This window comes from Dendropsophus ebraccatus, chromosome 5 (genome assembly GCF_027789765.1).
Source record: "Dendropsophus ebraccatus isolate aDenEbr1 chromosome 5, aDenEbr1.pat, whole genome shotgun sequence".
NCBI lineage: Eukaryota > Metazoa > Chordata > Amphibia > Anura > Hylidae > Dendropsophus > Dendropsophus ebraccatus.
Window position 1 is genome coordinate 81,432,772 of NC_091458.1, and position 25,277 is coordinate 81,458,048.

General features: G+C 40.0%; 1 protein-coding gene across 10 annotated transcripts in view; it reads left to right on the forward strand.

Annotated features, from left to right (window-relative positions):
- Positions 1 to 25,277, forward strand: part of LMO7 (LIM domain 7) — a 142,227-nt gene that overhangs the window by 99,291 nt on the left and 17,659 nt on the right. For 6 of the 10 annotated variants that reach the window (XM_069970625.1, XM_069970624.1, XM_069970627.1 and 3 more), the window contains 13 exons: positions 540 to 682; positions 1,949 to 2,600; positions 3,885 to 4,070; positions 5,901 to 6,015; positions 6,335 to 6,496; positions 8,736 to 8,917; positions 11,045 to 11,102; positions 14,587 to 14,643; positions 17,376 to 17,401; positions 19,961 to 20,065; positions 22,738 to 22,824; positions 23,286 to 23,800; positions 24,700 to 24,756. In XM_069970625.1, coding sequence (XP_069826726.1) covers positions 540 to 682; positions 1,949 to 2,600; positions 3,885 to 4,070; positions 5,901 to 6,015; positions 6,335 to 6,496; positions 8,736 to 8,917; positions 11,045 to 11,102; positions 14,587 to 14,643; positions 17,376 to 17,401; positions 19,961 to 20,065; positions 22,738 to 22,824; positions 23,286 to 23,800; positions 24,700 to 24,756 — 2,345 coding nt within the window. The remainder of the gene's footprint in view (positions 1 to 539; positions 683 to 1,948; positions 2,601 to 3,884; positions 4,071 to 5,900; positions 6,016 to 6,334; positions 6,497 to 8,735; positions 8,918 to 11,044; positions 11,103 to 14,586; positions 14,644 to 17,375; positions 17,402 to 19,960; positions 20,066 to 22,737; positions 22,825 to 23,285; positions 23,801 to 24,699; positions 24,757 to 25,277) is intronic. The other 4 variants (XM_069970628.1, XM_069970635.1, XM_069970626.1 and 1 more) reach the window with 2 other exon arrangements.

The window sequence follows — 25,277 nt, forward strand, 5'->3', positions numbered from 1 at the left end:
AAGATCCCTTTTGTCGCACAAAATTGACCCATTGGGAAATGCTAGTGTGCATTAAGAAATGTTCATGTCTCTATGCATTGGTTAGTATTTATCAGAGTTTACAACTTTCTATAGCACATCCTATGTTTCAGACTGGGTTCTCGCACAGTATTTTGGTTAGTATTTCAGTAAGGTCAGTATTTTAGCCAAAACCAGAATTGAAACAATAGAAAAACAATGATTGAAAAATATGCACCTTATCTGTGTTTTCACCTACTCCTGGTCCTGGTTTAAAATACTGACCAAAATACTGTGTTTCAGCGTATTTATTTTTAGTATACAAGGCTGGAAATTAGCCTGACGTATATGCCATATGTGTAGAGGAAGTGAAGTGTTCTCTTGCTCGCAAACCTTATTTATTCCACATAATTTGTTAAACTAGTGATTCCAACATTTTTGCTTGGCATCCTTGTGTGTACCATACATATGATGAAATATATTAAAAAATAGGAACATAGGCCCTGATTAATAAGGTCTTTTTTTCCCCTCAATTTTTTCAGGATTTAGCCAAATGGAAAAATCGGCGAAAAAGTTTCACATCTGATCTACAGAAAAAAAAGGATGAACGGGAAGTACTTGAAAAGATTGCAAATGAAGGACCTGAAAGGACTTATAAGACATTCAGGGAGATGCGTCAGGAACGGTGAGACTGCTATAATTATTATGTGTCTGTCTGAAGTAATATTTACCATAGTTTTCTTCAACTCGTTCCTACTGCAATCATTTTTGGCAGCGGCATTTTAGTTTTTTTGTCTTCATCTCTTTCTAAGAGCCCAATGATAAGTTATACTTTTATAATTGATTTTACAATATTATGAATTGCACAACTAAAATTATGCAGGTGGATTGGAAAAAACTAGTTATCACAGCATATATTCTGCAGTAAAAATCACTTAATTTTATTTTGTAAAAAGTAAAATTACAGAAATACCATATTCATATAGTTAAATTTTCCTACATGTATTAACATAATATGCCTATATAATTTATATTTTTGACTAGGAATCTGTGTAAGGGCCTGTTTGTGCAGGGGAGCAATAATTTTTATTTGTACAGTTTTGGGATAAATCAAATGTTGTAATTATTTTTCAGTCAACGTTTTTGGAAGGCTAGGTGACCAGAAAATAGCAGATTATGTGTGTTAATTTTAATAGTTCGACATAGTGATACCAGTTATGTTCTGCAGGGTGTACAAAGATGTTGGGCCTAGAGGTCTTCACTAGACAACCTGTACAACCTCGAACTACTCAGATTTAGGGGATAAAAAGATCTGAATTATCTGTGATCTATGTTCCAGGCTGCATTTGTCAGCTGTAGTAAACAGATGACCATATGTGGTGCGAACTCTGCTCCTAAGCCTGTGCATACTTTTTCTTTGAATACTAATGTACATGTACACCAAATGTTGGGGAGCAGCTAAAAAGCTATACTTTGATTTTTAGGACAGATACATTTTATTTTTATTTTATTTTTTTTTTTTGCTCACTTACATCATTTTTATTTATGATATTGTCTCAGGGCAATGTACATGCCCAAACAGATAAGCATCTTTGAGTGTGCTTTTTCCAAGGCTGCCCTATACAAATAGCTTTGGCCAAGGCTATAAGCTTCTGGCTGACAGTCAGGTCTATTTTCAAAATGGCAAAATGAAAGTGTGGACTTTGATAAGACTTTGTGAGGGTGACTGAAAGGTCACATCTTTCATTTCTAAGGTGGAGGAACACAATGCATGTTGAAGAAAAGCATAGAAAACTAAACAGTGTATAGCTAAATTGTGCAATTCCATTTCCTCTTATTTTACCGCTCAGCATTCTGCCACTGAGGAGCTGGATTTGCACAGTGGTTTTTTTTATCAACCGTGAAAGTGACTTAATGAAAATAATGACAAGGAAATTGTATTTTTTTGAAGGGAGCATAGAGAAATTGAGAACATCAACAATGGACCTCAAAGGTCAGAACTTCAACGGATGTATTCATCAAATGAAGATGTATTTGGAGAGTCAAATATTCCATCCAAACCAGCTCTAGAAAAAAGTTACACTGTGGATATTCCATATACAAGAACAGACGTGTCTCTGTATACTACCCAAACTTCTTCTCACAAGAAAAAGGATGGCGGTGACTTGATAAACTTTGATGATGAATCCATTCCAAGTGTTCAGACAGAATCAATCGTTCTCCAACCAAAGATTCAAAGTGGTGATACTACTTACACTGTGCAACAATCTCTGAAAGGTGAAATGCCTGAGACTGAACCAGTAAAAGAGAAACTGATTGAAAAACAAACTCCTCTTGACTTGGATAAACCAAGTAAGAGCACTACTAGCTATTCTGTGAAAAGTTATGTAAAGCAAGAAAATTCATTTCCCTCAGATACCAGCAGTTTGCAGAACCTTCCATTCTCATCCAGTTCCCACAATGCAGAAATTAAACCAAGTCGGCTTTCATCATTACCAAGAGGATTCCAAAAAACAGATACTTCTCGTCTGACATCAGTGGTGACTCCTCGACCTTTTGGTACCCAGTCAAAGGGAATCTCATCGTTTACCAGATCCTACACAGTAAGCATATACTTATATTTATGTTTTTCCAAACATAAGATTTAGTTATTTGCAAGAACTGCAAAAAAAAAAAATAATTTTTTTTTTGGTACTTAGAGCTGCCTATATTATATTGTTTGGACAACCCATTATAGATGTTAATGTAGGTTGTTGGAGCTGCATGTCAGATTACTCCTAACTATAAACAATAAATTGGAGATAATCTGTATGAAAATGTGGCTGATCGCGCTCCTGTGTGAGTGTAGCCACTAGAGGAATAGATGCATGTGCAATCTGTAACTCTGCTAGATGGCAACACTATCTAGCTAGATGAAACAAACAGTTATATTAGTGAACACTATGGGGGAGACTTATCAAACTGGTGTAAAGTAGAATTGTCTTAGTTGCCCCTAGCAACCAATCAGATTCCACCTTTCATTTTTCAAACAATCTGTGGGGAATGAAAGGTGAAATCTGATTGGTTGCTAGGGGCAACTAAGACAATTCTACTTTACATCGGTTTGATAAATCTCCCCCTATGTGTGTCTGTGTTTGCTAGAACTCTTCTTATGTTATATGATGGTATATATGCAAGTGGACTCTCAAGCCATCCAAAACGTTCCTCTGTTTTTATCCACAAAGTGATGGTTGGCGTTTAAAAATAATGCAGGATAGGTGCAACTTACCCAGCGGTTTGGTTTGTCTTTAATGTTCTCCACATTGGGTGAAATCACCTAGTTTGTATTCGGCTGTCTGAGTCTTTGGAATATAGTATATATGGGTGGAGTCGCGTTCCAGCCGGTATTGCTTCTCTCTCTCGCTGCTGAACTTTGAACAGAGTCCTTTAGATTCCAAGGTGACATCACGTCTCCTACACGTTTCATCTAGCTAGACAGTGTTGCCATATACCAAAGTTACAGATCTCACATGTATCTATTCATCTAGTTGCTACACTCACACAGGAGCGCGATCAGCCACATTTTCATACAGATTATTTGCAAGAACTGCCTTTCATAGCTTGTTTAGTCCGTTGCTCAAGTTTGATGTTGGTTTGCAGAATAGAATTGAATGTGTTGTAGAATAGGCTGAAAATACAGCAGGCCTCTTTATTAAAATTGAAGCTGTATAATTAGAGCGCTTTTGACCATCCAGCGACAAATGATGATGGTGGCGAGAGAAGCTGCATCTCATTGCCTGCGGGCCTAAACACACATACCTTGGTTAGAAGGGTAAGCGTGCTTTTTATGTTTTACAGCCATGCTTTAAGAAAATGATTGACTAAAACATTGTAATGTGTTTTTTAAGGTGGATGAGACCCGCAAGTACAATGGTTCAGCAACCCAAGGAAAGCCTAGCAGTGCCTTTCAAAGTGAGGATGAGGCTGACAACATAAGAGATGAGAAGTGGAATACTGGAAGAAGTCTTTCTCCTAAACCCTATGATGTGGAAAAGACTTCAGTGGTTCAGTCTGCTGCACTTTCCGGTCCCCTGGTAATGCACTCATGGAGCCCCCACAGATTCCCTGTATCTAGTTATATTGGTATTTGGCATAGTTGGATATAGGCAACCATTTCCTGTATTTAGTTAGCTACAATAAATCTGGAAGAGTATAGCCTTAATCTCATTTATGCATGGTTAGTTTTATTCTTCATACACTTTTGGTGATGCGTACATTGGAAAAATAAGGGTTTTGGACAGGTGAAAAGCCAGCCTATTTTCCTTGACAGGATGACATTAGATCATAGCCAGAGACTGTCAGAAATGGTGGGACCCTCTAATACAAACCTAAAGGGTGGTTTCTGCCTGCCATCCACAGACTATGCCATCAAAGTTGATAGGCTGATCAGCGCTGGGAATAAACAGTATACAGGAGCCTCAGCTCCTTAGGCTATATTCACAGGGGCATTAAACTAGCTGTTTTGGATATAGAAAACATGCAGACTTTGAGTCCAAAACGGCATGTCTCCTTGCCCAAAACCCTGCTTCCTTTGACTTCAATGGGAAGAACAAGTCACTTCTGTACATTGCAGTTCAGCACCAAAGCTCCCATTTAAGTCAGTGCCGTCCCTGGGTTTCTCAACAATTCTTTGTCTACCAGTGCCAACCATATATTTCTCATTCAACTGTGTCCTGTTTCAGATTGGAAAACTACTTTAAGCTCATGGACAACTTTTGATAGTAATGTTAAGTTGTTATGGTGTGTATTGTTAAGGAGATACATACTACATATATACATAATTTAACAAGACTTGTTATGAAGGCAAAAAGCTTTCATCTGGGTGCTTAGACTCCCATCCATTGTTATAAGGAGCTAAAAGAAGCACTTAGCTGAGCGCTTCTCTTCCCTTTTTGCTGCATTAGGAGGGAGAGTGCAGCAGGCCAGGTAGAGAAGTGCTCAGCTGAATGCTTCCCCTCACATATTCTAGCATCCAGTGAGGGTCTGAGTACCCAGACCCGGACCCATCAACACTTTAGACGTGTCTCTAAAACAAGTCACAAGTTTTGTTAATTGATAGTAACATGCTAAGTGAAGACCCAAAATACATGGAGATTTTCATTAATTTTGTGGTAGGGTTTTGTCATAAAGTTGTAGATTTTGCCATACACCATATTTGAGCTACCATTTATGACTTAGTGCCTCCCATTTTGAGAAGAGTGAAGTTAAATGGGAAGGGGAAGAACCACCAGGTTTTTGACGGATATATCATAATTAAGAGAGAAAGTGTTATCATTTGATTTTCGAAGTCTTAAGTTGGATGTGCCTAAAAAAAATTTGATTCATTTCACTCAGGTGCAGTTCAGTTTTAGTGTGTGAAGCCCCCTGTCTTTATAAATCTTCCCATAGTCTATTTATTTTCCAGACTGAAGCAGTGTAGGTCATGGTTGATGATAGTCCGTCAGCAAGTTAAACACAAACTTAAGTTGAAGAATGTAAAAAATTTTCAGCATCAAGTTTTATTTCCTAACTAGTATATTATGCATGTAAAATGTGGAATAAAATGTTAGTTTTCTTTTCCCTCATTCTGTGGGATGCCCACAAAGGCCAGCTACAGTAATGGTATTCAGTGTCTATTACTGTACACATTGAGCATGGCTAGATTCCACAATACAGATGACGGAGTCTTTAAACAAAGCAGCGGGGAGTAGAAGGAATTCAGTGACCAACTGAACAGTGTTCATTGAGAGAGTCCCTGATGCATTCAGCATGACAGGGGATAATTAGAGTATATTGTGTACGGGCTGCCTGCTGGACTGGATAGACTTTCCTCTCTACAGAGGTCACAGACATTGGATACTCAGGTTGTTCATTTTTTTTTCCAGGACCAATACAGCGACATGAGAATCAGCATTAACCAGAAGCCTGGAAGTAGCCAAGACTTTGGGTTTAAAACAAACTGGAACAGCTCAGGGGTTTTTGTAACATCCGTTGATGCAGGTAGAGTAATCTGAATATTCATGTTTCTTCTTTACTGTGTGACTTGTAGCAGTGTCAACAATGTATGGGCAAGCAGTAATAATAATCTAACATGGCAGGAAACAAGAACTGCAGTTGTGCAGGTTTTATTATTTGGTGTAGTAAAATGGTTCACTTTTCTTCTCTCTACCTTATTATGATACATCCTTTCTTTTGTTATGTTTTACAAGATAACAAAACACAAAGTTACAAAGCTGCTGTTCTCTTTAACTTTTTAATCTACTTTTCATACATTTCCAAGAGTAACGGTTTTGATAGAAGGATGTTTACTTGTTTGCAGGCAGCCCAGCTGAATTTTCCCAGCTCCATGTAGATGATGAAATTCTATCTGTCAACGGCATCAAGGTTTCATCTATGGACTATAATCAGTGGAGAGAAGCCATGGACAGTGCTCTGGAAACCGGAAACCTTGCAATAGATGTCAGACGATACGGCAAGAATGGTAAGTTTCACTTGGAATGTTCTTCACTTTAACAGCTTTTGGCAGTACTAACTAGAGAATTTTGCCAGTTTTGAAAGATGTATCTTTTCTAGTAGTCAGTAAATGGAAAAGCTCAATCTTCAGATATTTGTATGCACAGATATCCTGGATACCTATGCCTTACTGGCTGTATTAAAAAAGCTTAAAAGAAATTGGAAACTGGCAGAATTGATGTACTGGGCAACTTTATTCATACCCTTTATTTGTATGTATGCTGGGAGTGGGAATATAGCCTAAAATTGCTTTTTAACAGGCTGTAACATCCCATAAAGGCTGGCATGCTCTGAATTGTTCTAAAAATCTTTTAAAACCTGAACATAGAATATATAAAACTTAAGTTAAAACTCATTTGTAGAAGAAATTGTTTAGCATGTTTAAGACTGTAATTCCTGTTGAGCATCCATGTAAAAGAAAATTGTGTTCTACCTCAGACAGTGTTTATTGCTGTTCTTCTCTGTGAAAGCTGAACCTCAAAAATGATGGTGGTGCTAGATCCATTGCATGACATGCCATCGGCGCCTGACAGACGCCAGATACTATGATAGGGTTTTTTAAATTACAAGAAAATAAAAAATAAAATAAAACCGTTCCAAAGAGAGGCTACATAAATGGTGGCAGGTCTAAAGCGTAAAATCTGAAAAGACTTAAAGTGAAACTTTTAGATGCGATTCTGTTCCCAAACTGCTTACACTAATAGATGTCTGTTAGCTCAATGAGACACATGTTACCTTTCATACACCCATCTGTGCTTACAGGGTGTAGTAAAATGTTTTTATTCTCCACTGAAAAGTGTCAGAGAGGCTTTCCCAAGCTCCTGATCTTCTGATGGCTGTAACACTTCCTTCCCTCCCATCCCTTGCTGGGAACTCTTACAGCTGACTGTTGATAAAACAGGGCAGTTATGGGAGGAGTAGCTAGTAAGTATCCCAGCTCAAAGCAGATCATAAGTTGGGAAAGCATCTGGCGCTTTTCACTGGAGAATAAAGGCAGTATTCTACATTGTGAAAAAACAGATGGGTATATGAAAGGTACCATGTGTCTCCTTGAACTAACTGCTATCGAACAGTGTCAGCAGTTTGCAACCTAAATTGCAGATGACAGATTCATTTTAAGGATCTAAAACTGTATAGTGTGGGGGAGTGTGTGTGTGTGTGGGGGGGGGAGGGGCATGATCAAAACACTTAAATATTTTAAAGGACTAAATAAGGTTCAGGAGGTCTGAAGTTAGTTGGAGTAAAGTTCAGAATTAGGGATGAGTGATTTTACAGTAGAAATAAAGCTCCTTATTAGGATTGGCCAGCAGCTTGTCAGGGTGCTGACTTTGAAGTCTGTGCCACTCCGCTCTTGGTTTCTACTGTAAATGTGCTCATCTCTAATCAGGATCAACATGAGAACTTTTTTACTGATAGAGTAGTAGATGCTTGGAATAAACTTTAAGCAGATGTGCTTGGTAAATCCACATTAACTGTATGTACACCTGCCTGGGATAAACATATATCTATCCCAAGATGGGCAGACTAGATGGACCAGGTCATTTCCTGATGACAATCTTGTATGTTTCTGTAAGATATGTTATATTTTTGTTACTGTGTTGTGACCCAAAGGCACTTTAACTGTATCACTGTTAAAGAAGATCTGTAGACTAATACTCTACTACTTGTGTTTTTTTGACACAGTAATAATTTGTAATAGTTTGTAATGTTGTCTTTAGAAGCCTCAAAAACTAGATTTTAGTCAAATATTTTTTTCAGTTAAAGTTTCATAGTAAACTCAGGAATTAAACAGGAATTTAGGTGGTCTAGGATGTTGTGCCATATTCAGTAAGCAATACTGTACATATGTCCGTTGCACAGAGCTGAAAATGTACATTGGGCCTGAGCTGAATAGGCTGACTGGAGAATGGCTCCAAAATCTCTTGCCTTTGTTGCAAAGGTAATAGACAGGTAATAGTTTGGGAAAATCACTGAGTGTAAAATAATTTTATAGTTAGAGTGCCTTTTGGGTTTTATAAAAGTTTAACTATATTCTCTTATTGCATGTTTAACTGCATGTCTGGGAAGGTGGTCTATTTTTTGCGGAGATCTAACCCTTTGTGACAATGCTTTTGCTGCTTGCTTCATCACTTTGTATACTTGTCTCATGTTTGTGTTTTCATTAACTTTCATACTTTGTATCGCTGCATTGATTACTTACCAATCAGACTGGGGCACAGACCCACCTTCCCTGCCGTACAAAAGCCATAAAACCCTCAATCTGACCAGTATGGATAACAAACTTGTAGGTTCTCCTGAGAGTAAGTGGATTGATGCAAGCTCTATTGGCAGTAGCTCCTCCAGATCTCAGAACACCTCACTGAGAAGCAGCCCACGCGACTTTGGAAATGTAAGTAATATGTTAACAGACTTTCTCCTGAAGGCCAGTCATAGTATATAAAATAGTATGCATCAGGTCAAACCAAATACACCCTCATTTATAGTAGTTTATTGTTAAAGGACAAGTGCCATGAAAAACTTTTTCCCAGTAATTGAAGCACATTACAAAGTTATATAACTCTGTAATGTGCTTCAATCACCTATCTGCCTCCCTTCCCTGTCTTTTCCCCCCTCCACCCCCCACCAGGAAGTGTCCTGACTCACACAGACCTGATTACTGTCGTCACCGTCACCAGGCAGCTCCTTCTTGTGAGGATGAGTCATCAGCAGGAGGGCTGCTCTAGGTCCTGTTACACCACCCTCCCCCTCCTTGTCAGGTGACTCTGCTTGCTCAGCTTATCTTCTCTAGTGACATGACTCCTTCACTGAGTCCACGGCAGCAGGAGAGAGGGTATGAGGGGAGGGAGAGCTGCCTAAGTGCCGGAGTCAGTCTGAGGGAAGATAAGCAAGTAAGATGTGACAAGTGATGGTTCGCAGTTGTTCAGCCAATGGGAGCTGAGCAAGCCTGTCACCTGACAAGGCAGGGGAGGGGGGAGGCTAGTGTAACAGGAGAAGGAGCTGAGAGAAGAGCTTGGTGACGGTGACGACAGTAATCAGGTCTGTGTGAGTCAGGACACTTCCTGGTGGGGGGTGGAGGGGGGAAAAGACAGGGAAGGGAGGCAGATAGGTGATTGAAGCACATGACAGAGTTATATAACTTTGTAATGTGCTTCAATTACTGGGAAAAAGTTTTTCATGGCACTTGTCCTTTAAGCCTACTTAAGTCTAATAGCTGTATTGTGGGCGTATACATCAAATGTACAGGCTATCAGTGTGTGTTTAATGTTAGTTCCCATTTTCTTAAAGGGGTACTCCAAATGTTTTCGTTCAAATCAACTGGTTCCGTAGGTTTGTGATTAACTTGTATTAAAAAGCACTTATTTGCTGCTGTATGTCCTGCAGGAAGTAGTAGTATTTCTATTCTGCAGAGCAGGAAAGATTTTCTATGGGGATTTTCTACCATTCTCTGCCGTTTTTGTCATGGACAAATTGGCAGAGGTGGCAGCAGAAAGCACTGTGTCAGACTAGAAATAGTACACCACTTCCTGCAGCACATACAGCAGCTGATAAGTATTGGAAGACTTGAGATTTTAAAAGTAAGTTACAAATCTCTGCCACTTTCGGACACCGGTTAATTAGAAATATTTTTTTTATTTTTTTTTAACTTATTTATTATTGCTATGCCACACTTTTGTAGTATAGAAATGGTACAAGTTACCTGTAGACTGTATACAGTGATGTATCAATGACTTTAAAGTGGTATTCTAGCAACAGATTTTCTTTTTTAAGTTTCACTTGGTGTGCTGTTCCTTGTACCTGTGATGTGTTGTCCCTGCAGGAACTCCTGCTCAGCCAGTTACTGACCGAGACAGATCATCTCTGCAGAAAGTGAATGGTTGAGCTTGTACCCTCTGATAGCTGCTTTTAATCCAAAATCTGTCCTGGGGTCCGTTCGGCAGATGATGCAGGCATTGTCCTTAAAAAGACATTAAAACTGGCAGCCCAGTGCCCAACGGCCGGGGCTTACGTTGCGTATGCATTAGGCTGGCACAACCTCTCTATCCCTCCTCCCCGCCCTCCTTATCATTAGGAATGCTCCAGGCAGATTGCCTCCTATTCCCCACCTGTGTCAGCCCGGCACATGGGCTGGATCGTTAAGCACATGTTCAGCATGGAGAAAATGTTCCAGTGGCATTCCTAATGATGAAGAGGGTGGGGAGGAGGGACAGAGGGGTGGTGCAAAGTTAGGGCACAGATACTCCCTTTCGGCACAGGCTGCAAGTTTAAAAGTTGTTTTTTAGGACAATAACTGCATCACCTGCCGAACGGACCCCAGGACAGATCTTGGATTAAAAGCAGCTATCTGAAGGTACAATTGTTTTTTTTTTTTGTTTTTTTTTTTTTTTTGGGGGGGGAGGGGCGGGGGGGTTGGGGGGTCAGATTGTGGGTACAGTCTCACTTTAAAGACCATGTAGTAGCCACGTGTATTTCTGTGTTATGTTTTACTACTAGATAAACCATTGTATTGCTTTTATAGGTTACAGAGACTAAACAAGTTAATGGAATTAAAGATGAAGTGAGCACGAAGCAAAAAGGTAATAGTATAATTTTGAGTCCTTCATATTCAAGTATGTTTTCTTCCTGTAGCACTGACATTCTCTACCTCATGTAAAAAATGACTGACCTGGGATGCGAGGCAAGGTTGTAGTAAGTCACTTCCGAGGTTTACATCCAGAATTGACAAGAGGGTGCAGTATATTGGTTTAAACAGCCATATGTCCTTCAAGTTCATTGTATGGCCAAGTACAATATACAATGATGGATTGATGTCCCCTCCTTGGGACCATAGTTGGGTGGGAGAGCACTTTCTGAAACTTCAGCCATAGGTATCTTGAGAGCTTGTCTCGTGTCTGGCACGGGGGTCATGTTGGGGCTGATATAAGATGCTAGGCTGTTGTGACAAGCAGATTTGTTTCAAATGAAATTACTGTTGACTTCAGCCTGACCTGACTGCCATCTAGTGATGAAAAGTTCCGGATTATTAGGGAGGAGACTCATCAGACCATTTTTAAAGGAGTAGATGATCATCTCAATCAGATTGCTTCTTTCTTTTTCAAAAAGGCCTTTGAAAAATGAAAGTTAGAATCTTATTGGTTTTTATAGGCCACTGCTCTGCTTTTCCCTTACACAAGGTTTAATAATTCTCCACCTATGCTTCCTTTTCCTATTGTATTTAAAGGGGTTGTCTGGCTAGGACCACTTTTTTTGGAATGCCCAGGCAGGGTGTGAGTGAAAAATAACATACACTTACCTCCCTGGCTGCTGCCCGTTGCTTCTGTCTCCTCTGTGGGCCTGCGGCTGTAGCAATGTCCTTCCTCTGCCACTGAGTGGCTGAGCCGGCCTCCTATATCGCATCTCTGAACCCCAAAAGAGACTGCACACCGGGTACTAGAGCAGCAGGTTATAGGCAGTAGTATTTTTTTTTCACTCACCCCCTCCCTGGGCATTCTGCAAAAAGGGGGTCCTTGTTTAACCTATGGAATTAGTGGAATGTATTACACATTTACACATTGCGTTTTCTTTGTCTTACTAAAGAATATATACACAGACACACACACATATATACACACACATATATACACACACATATATGCACACACATATGCACACACACACACACACACACACACACACACATATATATAATATATATATACACACACACACAAACACACACACACACACACGCCACACCTTCTGGCGATGTTGGTGTTTACAAGCCATGCCTCAGTTTCTTTTTCCTGTAAAGGTTAACATGAACATTTCCTACCACTGCTTAAAAAAACAGAGAAAATAAAAAAGAAAACACTCCTTTACCTGTTTTTTTTTTTTTTTAAAGTAAGAATAATTTATACATCCACCTTGTTTAAATATCTCATGAGTATAAAGCATCACCAGACAGATCATGTTCCATTGTGTTAGACTAAAGATACCGCTGTGGCTTCTAACTTACAGCATTGTATTGTTTTCTTGCACGTGCAAATGACTGTGAAGACATTTTGTAGTTACTTCACTAAAGTTGTGAGTGACTTTTCTCCAATGTTTGCTTTAATAGCTCACTTAGCATGTTACATTTCAGATTGTTCATGTCATTACAGTGTGAGTATGACATGGATCAAACTTGAAATGTTTGAAACTGAATTGCTGCTATACTAATTTGGAGCTCTTATTTATAGACTACATCTAGAAGAATAATATTTGGAATGATTGTCAATGCCCATTTTATTATTGCCATGTTAAAGATTCACTTTAATGTCAAATTGATGTTTTTACCTTGTATTCATTTGGAATTTGTGGCTTGTGTATTCCTCACATTTATCTTAAGGGGGTTGGCCACTTTATAGTATAATTGCTCAGTGTACAGTATTAGTAAGTGTAGTCACTGTATATACTGACAGCAGCTCCCTGTGTACCTCATAGAGCTAATATCATACTCCCCTTCTCGAGGCTGGGCTACCCTGCTCTGTGGCGTTTTGGTCCAAAAGATTGCTTACATGGAGGAGCATGTGACCAGGCCCCGCCCCCCCAGTGTCCACCACTGAGCCTGTATATCTCTATGGAGGACACAGGGGGCAGGACCTGGTCACATGCTCCTCCATGTCAGCCATTTTATGGACTGAAACAAAACAGAGCAGGGCAGCCCAGCCTGGAGAAGGGGAGTCTGATTGTAGCTCTATGTGGTACACAGGGAGCTTCTGTCAGTATATACAGTGAGTACACTTACTAATACTTTGTACTGACCTATTTTACTATAAAGTGGCCAACCCCTGCTCTCACTTGCAGTTGCAATATTGCAGTTGCCTTAAAACATGGTAGCAGTTTCACACTATATCTTTCACAAGTTATAGTACATCTCTGTACTTGCATGGATAATGCTGTGCCCTGTACATTTCAAACAGCTACAGTACCAATTCAGTATGACATCTTAAGAACACCACTCTGCCCTCCTGTCTGATTAAGTGCCTGACTTCCAATGAAATGGCAATCTTTACGTAGACCTCTGCATTGTGTTTCTTCTATTTTTATTCCTTGTGGACATTTATGAATAAAGTGACAACTGGGTGTCTGCATTTCCCTGATCATTCAGGTGTCCCTGCACAGTCTGACACTGTTACAGGTGATTGGATAAACGCCTTATTTACAAGGGAACTAGTAACAAGAGGTGAGCGAACCTCGAGCATGCTAGAGTCGATCCGAACCCGAACTTTCTGCATTTGATTAGCGGTGGCTGCTGAACTTGGATAAAGCCCTAAGGCTATGTGGAAATCATGGATCTAGTCATTGGCTGTATCCATGTTTTCCAAACAACCTTAGAGCTTTATCTGAGCTCAGCAGCCCCCGCTAATCAAATGCCGAAAGTTCGGGTTCGGATAGACTCGAACTCGAACCCGGTTCGCTCATCTCTACTGGTAACACCTCTTGTCAATTTGTTCCTACATTTCCAGGAAGAATAACAGAGGGATGTTATAATAGGGGGTTCTAAGAAAAGTTGCACCATCAGTGCTATTTGATCAGTTGTTCAAGTGTTAACTATAACAAACATCTCGTGACAGCTGATATCTAGTTTAAAGGAAAAATGTTGGCTGTAAAAGGCACCCCAAATAGCTACATAAGCATTGTGGGACAGTTTCCCCTTTGGATATTCAAACTATATTAACTATGCGCAGAATAGAAAATTATTGTCAGATCGCAAAAATAGGGACATTCTCTTGTTTTGGGACAGCTTAGCATTACACTGCTAATTTAATTGTCTATTGAGCTGCTAGAAATAGCAAAGTACAATACTCGGGTATCTTTGACAGCTGTAAATACAGTGAATGGAGCCACGTGCACATGTCCCACTCACCTTTCAAAACAAGACTTGAGCAGGGTCCCATGTGTCACACCCCAAGCAGTCTTAAGCTCATCAGGCTAGGGTATAACCCCTTTAGGGTAAAAACTTTAGTAAAACTTAATTTCCCTACAATTTACTGGAATGGTTATAAAAAAATGGTTTTTCACTTTATATCTTTCAATTAGAAAATGAACCTATATCCTTGAGAAACTATAAAAGGAGGTCACAGTTTTTTGAGCAAGGTAACACTTGTGATCAAGTACTAGCTGCTTTGCAACTGCTGAAGGTTCCTTTAGGACTAACCATGGTGTTGGGGTCTAAGCTTCTATTGCCACGCGCTAAAAGCAACATAACACATTTCTTTTTTCCTTAGGATCATCTGGTTTTTCTTACAGCTCATGGGTCTACCTGTGTGGTAATGGGTGTTATTTTTGTGTTGTAGTTTCTTCTTTTGGTTTCTACTGGTATCTACAGAATAACCCACTTTACAAGAAAAAGCTTATGTCAACCCAGGTCTAGCACACATTGATATCTTTTGTAAATGCTGCAGATTTTAAATAAGAACTTTTTTTTAACCATTGGGATACCTGCATCCCAATGCTGCAAATAAGGCTAGGCTCACATACAGCCATATTTTACTTTTATTAGAGTGTAATATAAGGAATCAATGCGGCTGTATGCAGAGACTGCTGTTTTTCCATGGTAGATAATATAGCAGATCATGGTAGTAGGTAGTGCTGAGGGTGGAACACTTCCCATCCCATTCCCATCTCTGCCTAATTGACAGTCTGCTGGAAGCTAAGCCCCAAGCAGGGCCAGCAATGGGATGGGAAGCAAAGAAACATTCCAGCTTGCAACATTTTAGGAGCTTGAGGAAGCCTTTTTGACACTTCCTACTAGAGAATAAAAGCTCCGAATAGGAGCAATAATCGGCCCGATTCGGCCGATTATCGCTCCGTGGAGTAGAGAGAACGATCAGCCGATGATTTTGTCCATCGGCTGATCGTTCATTTAGGTTCAGACCTAAAATCATTGTTCGCCACCAGCGCATCACTATGGTAAAATAGTGGTGCGCGGCGGCGACCGATTTCAGCAGCCTCATACATTACCTGTCTCCGGGCTGCAGGTCTTCTCCTTCTCCTGGAGTCCCGCGCGCAGCAGCTTCGGAGCGGGGCTGTCTGAACTGACAGACCGTTTAGTCAATCACTGTCCGGAACCTTCCTCCCACTCTGCTGCGGTGTGGGACCGGGAGGAAGAAGACCTGCAGCCCGGACAGGTTATGTATGAAACAAGGGCTGCAAGGACATCGGTAAAGATGTCCCTGCAGCCCTCGCTTAACGATCATCGGGGCCGTGGAATAGGCCCAGTAAATGAGCGCCGATCTAGCAGATCGGCGCTCGTTTACATTGTTGATTGGGCCCTGCTCGGCCCGTGGAATAGGGCCCTAAGAGTCCCAATCGCAATTCTGCTCAGTGACTGGCAGCTATCTCTATGCTTGGTTATACAGAAAGAGTCCAGTGGGTGGTCCTACTTACAGCCTTCCCTTCCTAAAATCAAAATGAACAGATGTACAGAGGAATAATTTGAAAGGTCTGCTCAATTTTCCTAACAAAACTAATATATAGTGTTTCCTTTAAAGCATTAGAGAAACCTATGTAAAAATAGCTTTTACATGCCACACATTTTATTTAGTAAATGTATTTTATTGCTGTGCTTTTACTGCCGCCCATGTTCTGACTGTTAGTAATGCCATACCAATGTGCTGTAGATGCCATGCGTATGTCTCACATAAGAGTAGACCATGTCCCATACAATCATTGAGAAGGTTCCATAGCTTTTTCTGTGCAGTGCATGTTGGTCTTCCTCCACTCCGACTAACCAGCATGTTTGCCTTTCATGTGTGTGTTGTCTTTTTTTTTTTTTTTTCTGCTGTGCCTTATTTTGAGTTGCATTGAGAAAAATGTGTATATTTTTTTAATGTAAATTGTATGTGTATTGTATATGCGATATAAAAACTTATATTGCATTTTTGCCTTGAAGGATAGTTTTTCATTATTTTGCGTGAAACAATGTGAATTAAGCCCTGACATCAGTGGTTTCAAGAGCAACCAAAGTGATTGGCCATCAATTGCTTTCTTTACATTGGCCCAGACAATCATCCAGTACAGACCCTGGATTCTTTGTGATAAGTGCATCTAAAGATTAACAGCATTAAAGGGGGTTATCCAGTGCTACAAAAACATGGCCACTTTGTTTCAGAGACAACACCACTCTCCAGGTCAGGTATGTTTGCAATTAAGCTTCATTCACTTTAATGGAACTGAGCAGCAAAACCCCTCCCAAGCTGGAGACAAGAGTGGGGCTGTTTCTGGAAGAAAGTGGTCATGTTTTTGTAGCACTGGCTAACCCCTTTAAAGGCTAAATAATAGTGTGGTTTTTAATCTATGCAAGATACATGCTTATCCTTGCCATGTAATAACTTAGAGCATGACATTTGTGTTAATCCAATGCGATAGCTTTGTTATAACTACATCCAAGCAGGGTGTGAGATATTCATAATGTAGAAACTACCAGTTCTTCATATTCATTTTACAATTATGTGTATGTCTCTAGACAATGAACTTTATGGAGAAAACACACTGTCTAATAACACAGACCTTGTTTTGTTAAACTATAGGTAACATTTTCAGCAGGTATCGGTTTGTAAATGCTGTTGGCTACTGAAAGAAAGACAAAGTAGAAAAAGCATTGCTTTAAGCAATTAAGGTTTCATGTTATTGAGAGTTAAAGAATTCTCTTCATGGAGTTACATATTGCATGATTAGGAAACCAAAAATGTATGGACAGTTCATGCAAACAGTGGATTTTATTCTTTGATGATATTTTTTTCTGCACCTTTTAAGTAATCAACCCACATGTTTTATCTCTTGTTTATAACCTGCTTGTCTTGTTTTTTTGGCGGCTTCACAACCAGGAAGCACAGATTCTTCTGTACCAGATGTAAGTATTCCTATTTTCCTAACATGTAACAAATTTGCAATTTTTTCCCCCATGGGAACATTAGATATAGAGACCATGGCTAGTACTAGGGGGAAAAAAAGTTGAAGGATAGCCCAGTGAAAACAGTGAAGTTGCTATATATTCCAAAATATCTCTGGGCTATTAGAAACATAGAAGATTGTCAGCAGAAAAAGACCTCTGGGTCTATCTAGTTTGCTCTTTATGTTTGCTAAGTTCCACTCCTTTACTTTTCTTATGTGTTAGTTGCCATAAGTGTACCCCATTATGCTAAATTAAAGGGATTGTCCAAGCTTACAAAGACATGGCTGCTTCCTTACAGAAAAAAATACAACTTTTACCTTTTTAGTTTTGATGTGGTTTGTTGCTCTGTTCCATTGAAGTGCTGAATTGTAATACCACACACAACCTAAGGACAACTTGGGGCTATTTTTTCTTATACTGGGTAACTTCTTTAGAGGAAGAGTGGCATAAAAAGATGGCAGATGGCTTTTTGTTTAATGCTTTATGTTAAACGTAAACTTCCATTTTTCTATCTATATTACAAAAGAATCCTGAAATCTTGCAGGTTTCATTTTCACCAATGGGGCTAGAACTAAAGCTGAGACTTCCTTTTGTCTCTGTGGTGAAAAAAGGAGCCTGCTTTAAAGTGATCTTTAAAGTGATTGTAGCAACATGTGACATCAGTAGATACAGAAGGCAATAGCAGCTCCCTGTGGACAGAGTATGTTTATTGTACTCGATTTCCATGAACCTGGCTTTAAACCATGTCACTAAATGCTGTTAAAACAGCTCAGGCAATATGGCAGCCCCCTTAACAATGTACAACACAATGTGTCAGACTGGAAAGTAAAAATTCCACTTCCTGGGGGCATGCAGCGGCTGATAAGTATTGGAAGACTATAATCTCTGTACACAGGGCTGATTCTGGGGTTTCTGCCGCCTGAGGCAAACCTTAGGCGGCCGCCCCGAGTGATGGCCGGCATCTCCCCCGCCCGCAGCCAGCCGCTTACCTGTCCCACGCCGCAGCCGGCCCGTGCTCTCCGCCTTCTCCACATCCCGTCAGGTCCCACGACGTCACCCTGCAGCTGTCACGGACCTCCATGCTGTGGTGAGTGAGTGGGGTGATCGGGTCTCGCGCGACCCGATCACCCCAGCGCGTCCCCCACTCACCCCAGCGCGTCCCCCACTCACCCCAGCGCGTCCCCCACTCACCCCAGCGCGTCCCCCACTCACCCCAGCGCGTCCCCCACTCACCCCAGCGCGTCCCCCACTCACCCCAGCGCGTCCCCCACTCACCCCAGCGCGTCCCCCACTCACCCCAGCGCGTCCCCCACTGACCCCGGGCACTCACCACAGCCTGGAGGTCCGTGACAGCTGCAGGGTGACATCGCGGGATCTGACGGGATGTGGAGAGCGCGGGCGACGGGACAGGTGAGCGGCCGCTGTCATTTTTGTTAAGTGATACTTAACAAAAATGACAGCAGGGGGGACATGATGCCTCCCACCTGCCAGACCGCAAAATCTGCCGCCTGAGGCGGAAGGCTCATTCCGCCTCATGGCAGAAGCGGGCCTGTCTGTACAAGTAAACTGTGTTTGGTAAAAATGATAAAACCTAATATTTGATTTCTGCCTATATGTCTCAATAGAGCAACTTTTTTTTTGTTATTATTAACTTTATAACTCAAAACCATTACGTTAACAAACACCATACATATTACTTGCCAGAGATATCTACAGCAAGGAGTTGATGCTTAGAAGGGATAATTACAGCTTTCTGCACTGACATTCTTTGTTTATCCTTTTTCTTATCTATCCTTTTTTTTTTTTTCTGAAAAGAGTTTGCGGTTCAGGCAGTATTTTTCTGAAATCTGTTTTCACCACAAAATAAGTAAATAGTTTACTTAAAAAAATGTACAAAAAGTGAAATAAAGTCATAAAATAGAAACATGCAAAAAAGGGTCCGTGGAGCCTCAGTTATGAGTCTCAAAACACGGGAATAGCCAGATATCCCTCCAGAGAAGGAAAGCCTGTTGCCAAAGGGTGCCTCCCAGTGGGGAGTTCACCAAACCACCCTGATACATTGCGAGTATTGGAACATAAATAGGAAAATAACAGCGTGGCCCCTTTTTGCGTCAAAGTAACTCTGTGGCGAGTATTGCGACATGACAAGGGTACCAAGGCTAGGCATCCATACACAGACAGCTGTTTTGGAGTATTTGACCCTCGTCAGTGTAAAGCAGGATTCTGGCTACCAGGGGCGATGAAATAGAATAGAAACAGATTAGAATAAAATAATTACTTTTAGTATTTGACTAGTAGTAAAAAAAAATCTAGATCCTAAGCATAGAATGAGAATGAGGTCTAATTCAGTAGTTTACAAGTTCTACTTAATAAGTAGCCATGAGTTCTGGATCACCCTTTTAAATGTATATAGAATATATATTTTTCTTTTATGTATTCTTTTATATGTGCTCAGCAACTTGATATTTTGATAGTAATGTTGGAAACTTTTAGTTGAGTATTTTTTATTAATCCTAGATGCCAGTTCCATCCATTAATGTTTCAACAAGGTGGTCTTGGGACCCTGAAGAGGAGAGGAAGCGGCAAGAAAAATGGCATCAAGAACAAGAAAAAATGTTACAGGTAAAGGCTAAATGTGATTTGTTAGTATACAGATGGTTAAAGGTTAAACCTGTCGTCACATTTATTATGCCCAAACTAAAAAAGTATGCAACTTCCCCCTACCCAACCCACCCTTTTTTTTTGTTTTTTTAATCTTTATTTTTTCCAAGTTTCAGATATATATATATATATATATATATATATATATTTAAATTTAAATATATCTATTATAGACACCCGACCAACCTTAACTAAACTGCATTTGATCACCAGTAGCTGGAGAAGTTGGATGCAGCTGCTGTATCCATGTTTTCCCAGACTCTCTAAGGCTGCATCCACCTTTTTCAGCCACTGGTAAGGAAGTGCTGAGAGTTTGGATGAACCTGAATGTGCTCGATGTTCACTTTTCTCTAGAAGTCATCTACCAAGGTCAACAGAGGAGGGAGAAGCCACTGAGGGGTGGCCCTGATGTCAAAAGTCTCTGATTAAAACTTGCACGCTATGTTAGTCAGTGAGACCATATGTCTACAGATTTGAATGTCCCAGTGGATAGGAATAACATGCATAGATATACTCAATCAGATGGCTTTATTATAATGTTATGGGCAAAGAAAACAAATCCCCCGCCCTTATACAAGTGAACGCATCCTAACCATGTCTTGGATTTCATTACCAGGGGTGGGAGGGTTATTAAGTGTCTAAAATAGCAACCAATGTAAACCAGTGTAAACTGCTGTGGTGGAATAAAAGCTATGCTGAGAGTGGTAAGTTTACTGTGAGACAGTTTTGAGTTATTGAGGTCCAAAATGTTTTTTCCCCTCTCTTTGTCCTTTAAAGAAGTTCTCTGGTTAGGTAAAATTCATGTTGAATGATCTCTCCCCCCCCCCCCCCCTGTAGACTAACAATTACTTCTGTCTCCTTCCCTTAGTTTAGAGCTGCTGCATTCTGCTTAAGACACAAAAATGCTCTCTGCTCACAACCTCCCCCCCTCTCCCTGCCAAGATAGCTGATGTAAGCAACTCCCTGGTCGGCTGTTTCTACATTGTCTCTTCTCTCTGTATAGCTGGAAGGGTCAATTACAGTAAAGTCACAAGTAACAATAGTGGGCTAGGGATAATGTTTACATGAGCCATCTCAGAAGGGAGGGGGGAGTAGGAGGTTGAGAGCATAGAAGATTTTTATGTTTCTGCGCAAAGCAGCAGCTCAAAACTGAGGGTAGGAGACAAGGTGATAACATGTATGGAATGAATTGTTAGTCTCCAGGTGGGGAGATGATTCAACACCTATCTTACCTAACTGGATAATGCCTAAATTTTCATATTTCTATATAAAAAAGCTGTTTAGTAGGTAAATATTAAAACACAACAAACAAGGAATTAGTAAAATTAATACTAGGACATTATTAGAGGAACAGCAAGAACAAGTTACCAATGTGTAAACTTAATAAAAGGAGGGAGGCAGGAAAGGAAAAATGGGGGGGGGGGGGGGGAAATGCACTCGTGCATATGCAATATATTGTGTGCTGTATACAAGTCTCAAAGTGCAGAGTAAGGACAATTGTCAAATTTTCACAAGGATCACCCATTCACAATAGCATTCCTAAGGGGAATGTGTCATCAAAAAATAAATAGCCCCCCGCTATATAATATTGTATTTAATTTAACAAGAAGAAACATACAGGAAGTACATTACATCTGAAAAACAATAGTTCCATTGTGAAATGGATGTTCAAACAACAATAAGGTAGAATGTTGTCTTGTGACTTTCATGTGCTATAAACAGTTAAGAAGCAATAACAAAAGTAGAAAATCACTAAAAACTTGTGTCTCGTGCGTTGTAAAGTTAGGATGAAGGGTGTGGATCATAGTAAACATTTTTAAAGAATTTTTGGTGATATAATGTTCGATTCTGCTATCTGTATTAGGCTGGGTTCACACTACGTATATTTCAGTCAGTATTGTGGTCCTCATATTGCAACCAAAACAAGGAGTGGATTAAAAACACAGAAAGGATCTGTTCACACAATGTTGAAATTGAGTGGATGGCCGCCATTTAATGGCAAATATTTGCTGTTAATTTAAAACGACGCCTGTTGTATTGAAATAATGGCAGTTATTTACTGTTATATGGCGGCCATCCACTCAGTTTCAACATTGTGTGAACAGATCCTTTCTGTGTTTTAAATCTACTCCTGGTTTTGGTTGCAATATGAGGACCACAATACTGACTGAAATATACGTAGTGTGAACCCAGCCTCAGGGTGCGTTCATACGTACAGGATCCGCAGCAGATTTGATGGTGCAGATCCGCAACAGATTTGGTATCAATGTAACTAGATAACTGAACACAGCATCAAATCTGCTCCGGATCCTGTATGTGTGAACCCACCCTTATAAAATAATTTTCAAATTTTGCATTTGTGTTTTTAATTTGCCCACTAGTCTTAAAACTAAGCTGAGACTTCCTGTTCTGTGTGAAATAAGTAGGGGGCTGCTGGCAAGTCATCTGTACAGCATTGCAGTGAAAGGTGACACAGGAATGAGGCAACATGCTTAAAAAAATATGTCCGATACAAAGAAAAAGGTCAGCTTAGGCAACATGGCTGTATAATGTACAAAAAAAATTGGCTTTCATTCTCTAATCTGCTAAAATGTATATAGTCAACTTCATTAATTGACTTCCTGTATTTCCAGGAAAAATACAAACGGGAGCAAGAAAGACTTAAAGAGGAGTGGGAGCGAGCTCAGCAAGAACTCGATAAGGGAAGACCTCTTGATCAGGTTTGACCAATGCATCAATCTGTTATATATATATATATATATATATATATATATATATATATATATATATATATATATATATATATATATATATATATATACATATACATACACATACACACATAATCTTGGTACATATAGTCTGGTTTTGTGTGTTTCCCTGGCCGATAAGTCAGCTTGTCCTGCTCCCTGGATTTTGGCAGCACTTGTGTAAAGAGGACTATATCTTCCCTACTTTTAGGTGTCCAAATTTGGTAACTACAAAGCATTAGGTCAGACATTGCTTGATGATGAGCAAAGGAAAATGGCTATTATATTCTTTTCCCAACTCTATTCTGAGCTGTATTTTGTCAACATCATATTTTAATATCTGTTGACTACAGTATGTTGCCCATTTAGCCACTCTTAATACTTTCTGATTGAAGTATGAATTTTTCATTCATAATTTACAATTACAATAGGAACCAGCAATCCTACAGTTCCATAGCAGCAGGTCCTTGACGTCAAACAGCCCTTCTTTGTACTCAAGAACAGAGCCATACGAAGATTTACTGAGCAGTGATGACAGTCTTCTAGAGAATGAGAGGAGACAGGAAGAGGATCGTGAAAGACAAAAGAAAGAAGAAAGGTTGAATTATTTGGAAGCCCAGCATAGACAGGCAGAGGAAGAGCACAGGCGCCGAGCTGAGGAGGAAGAGCGCATGTACCGAGCTGAGGAGGAAGAGCGCAGATATCGAGCAGAGGAAGAAGAGCGCAGATATCGAGCAGAGGAAGAAGAGCGCAGACACCGGGCAGAGGAGGAGAGTCACAGACTCCAGCGAGAATTAGAAAGAAGAAAGCAAGAAGAGGAAAGAAGACAGAAAGAGGAGGAAGAAAAGAGACTAAGAGAAAAGGAATGGCAGAGGGAAAAAGAAGACGAGGAGGAAGAACAAAGGCTAAAATTACAAAATGAACGAATCCAAAGAACAAACATCAGGTTAGTATGGCCAGTAATTGCTAGAAACTGATTTCAAGCATTAGGCATTTTTAAAATGAATGTATTTGCAAAAGCACTTCAAAGGGGTTATCCTGCTCTCACATATATTTAACATGTTGCTACCATAAAAAAAACAAAAAAACGTAACCAACATGTTATGCTTGCCTCTCCACAGTTCCCTGGTGTCCTGATGCGTGTCCCCCTCTGTCTGTAGCCTTCGTTACTTCCAAAACAAGCTTGTCTCAGGAGTGACAACCCGCTCATCCAATCACTGACTGAGGCAGGACAATGCCACAGCCAGTGATTGGCTGAGCAGGCTGTCACTCCCGAGATGAGCTTGTCTCAGAAGTAGCAACAGCTACACAAAGCGGGGAGCATCGGCAACATGTTAAAAATGTGCAAGCCCCGGATAACCTCTTTTAATTTTATGGATCCTACACGTTTATCTATATTAGTTAAAACGAGAATACGCATTTAAACTTAAAGGTTATGTAATTAACTACATTTAGAGAGTGACTTCGTTGACAGACATTTGAATCAGTATAATTCACTAACTTTTAGTAAAACATAATTGTGTAATTTAAATGTTTTTACTTTACTATTTTACTATATTTATTAGCCAAAAATATATCACAAAATGTTAATGACTTCAGTAAGTTTATATAAAAATAAATGGCAGTAGATTAGTCAGACTTTCAATGTAACTCTGTGGTCTAACTAGTGGTGCAGGGAGATGAGCGGGCGGTAGCGTCGTCTGCTTTTTACTTGTTCTACTGATCTAGACACTCAGACCCTGCCTAAAACATTTTTTGGACATGATTAAGCTATTGATGATGATCAAGCTATTTCAAGCTGTTCATACTAATAAAAAATATATATTCTATGGCTTGTTTATACAGTTCTTATTCAAGATTATCAAGGACTCTTGATGAACCGGATTATACCTCATACAGCAGGTGGGTACTACATCATTTAAGTAACCTTTTAAAGAATGTTTCTGAACATACCACTAGAAGACTGGAAACCATCTTTTAATGTGGTCCTTCCTGATTTTCGTATACAGTGGTCCCTCAACATACGATATTAATTGGTTTCAGGACGACCATTGTATTTCGAGACCTAAACTCTATGGAAAACTGTTAATTGGTTCTAAATTGTTCCTCCCAAATGAGAAAAAAAAATAATTTTTAAGGAAAATAAGCAGCTAACTAATATGGATACAGCAAGTGCTTACATATAACAGTCAGAGCTACAAGAGACTCTAAATTTCTTTCTATGTAGAAGATTGGGGCATTTTCAGGGTTTTGAACAAATCACACGGGGTCAAAGAAAAATAAAATAAAGCCACCCTCAACTGGTGCCCAAAGGCACAACTCATCCTGGCACAGGTAAAGAGCAGTACAGAGCATGTACTTCACTAACACTGTTACGCAGATCCTGACTGTCTGTAGAATTGCATGTTGAATCTGGTCTCAAG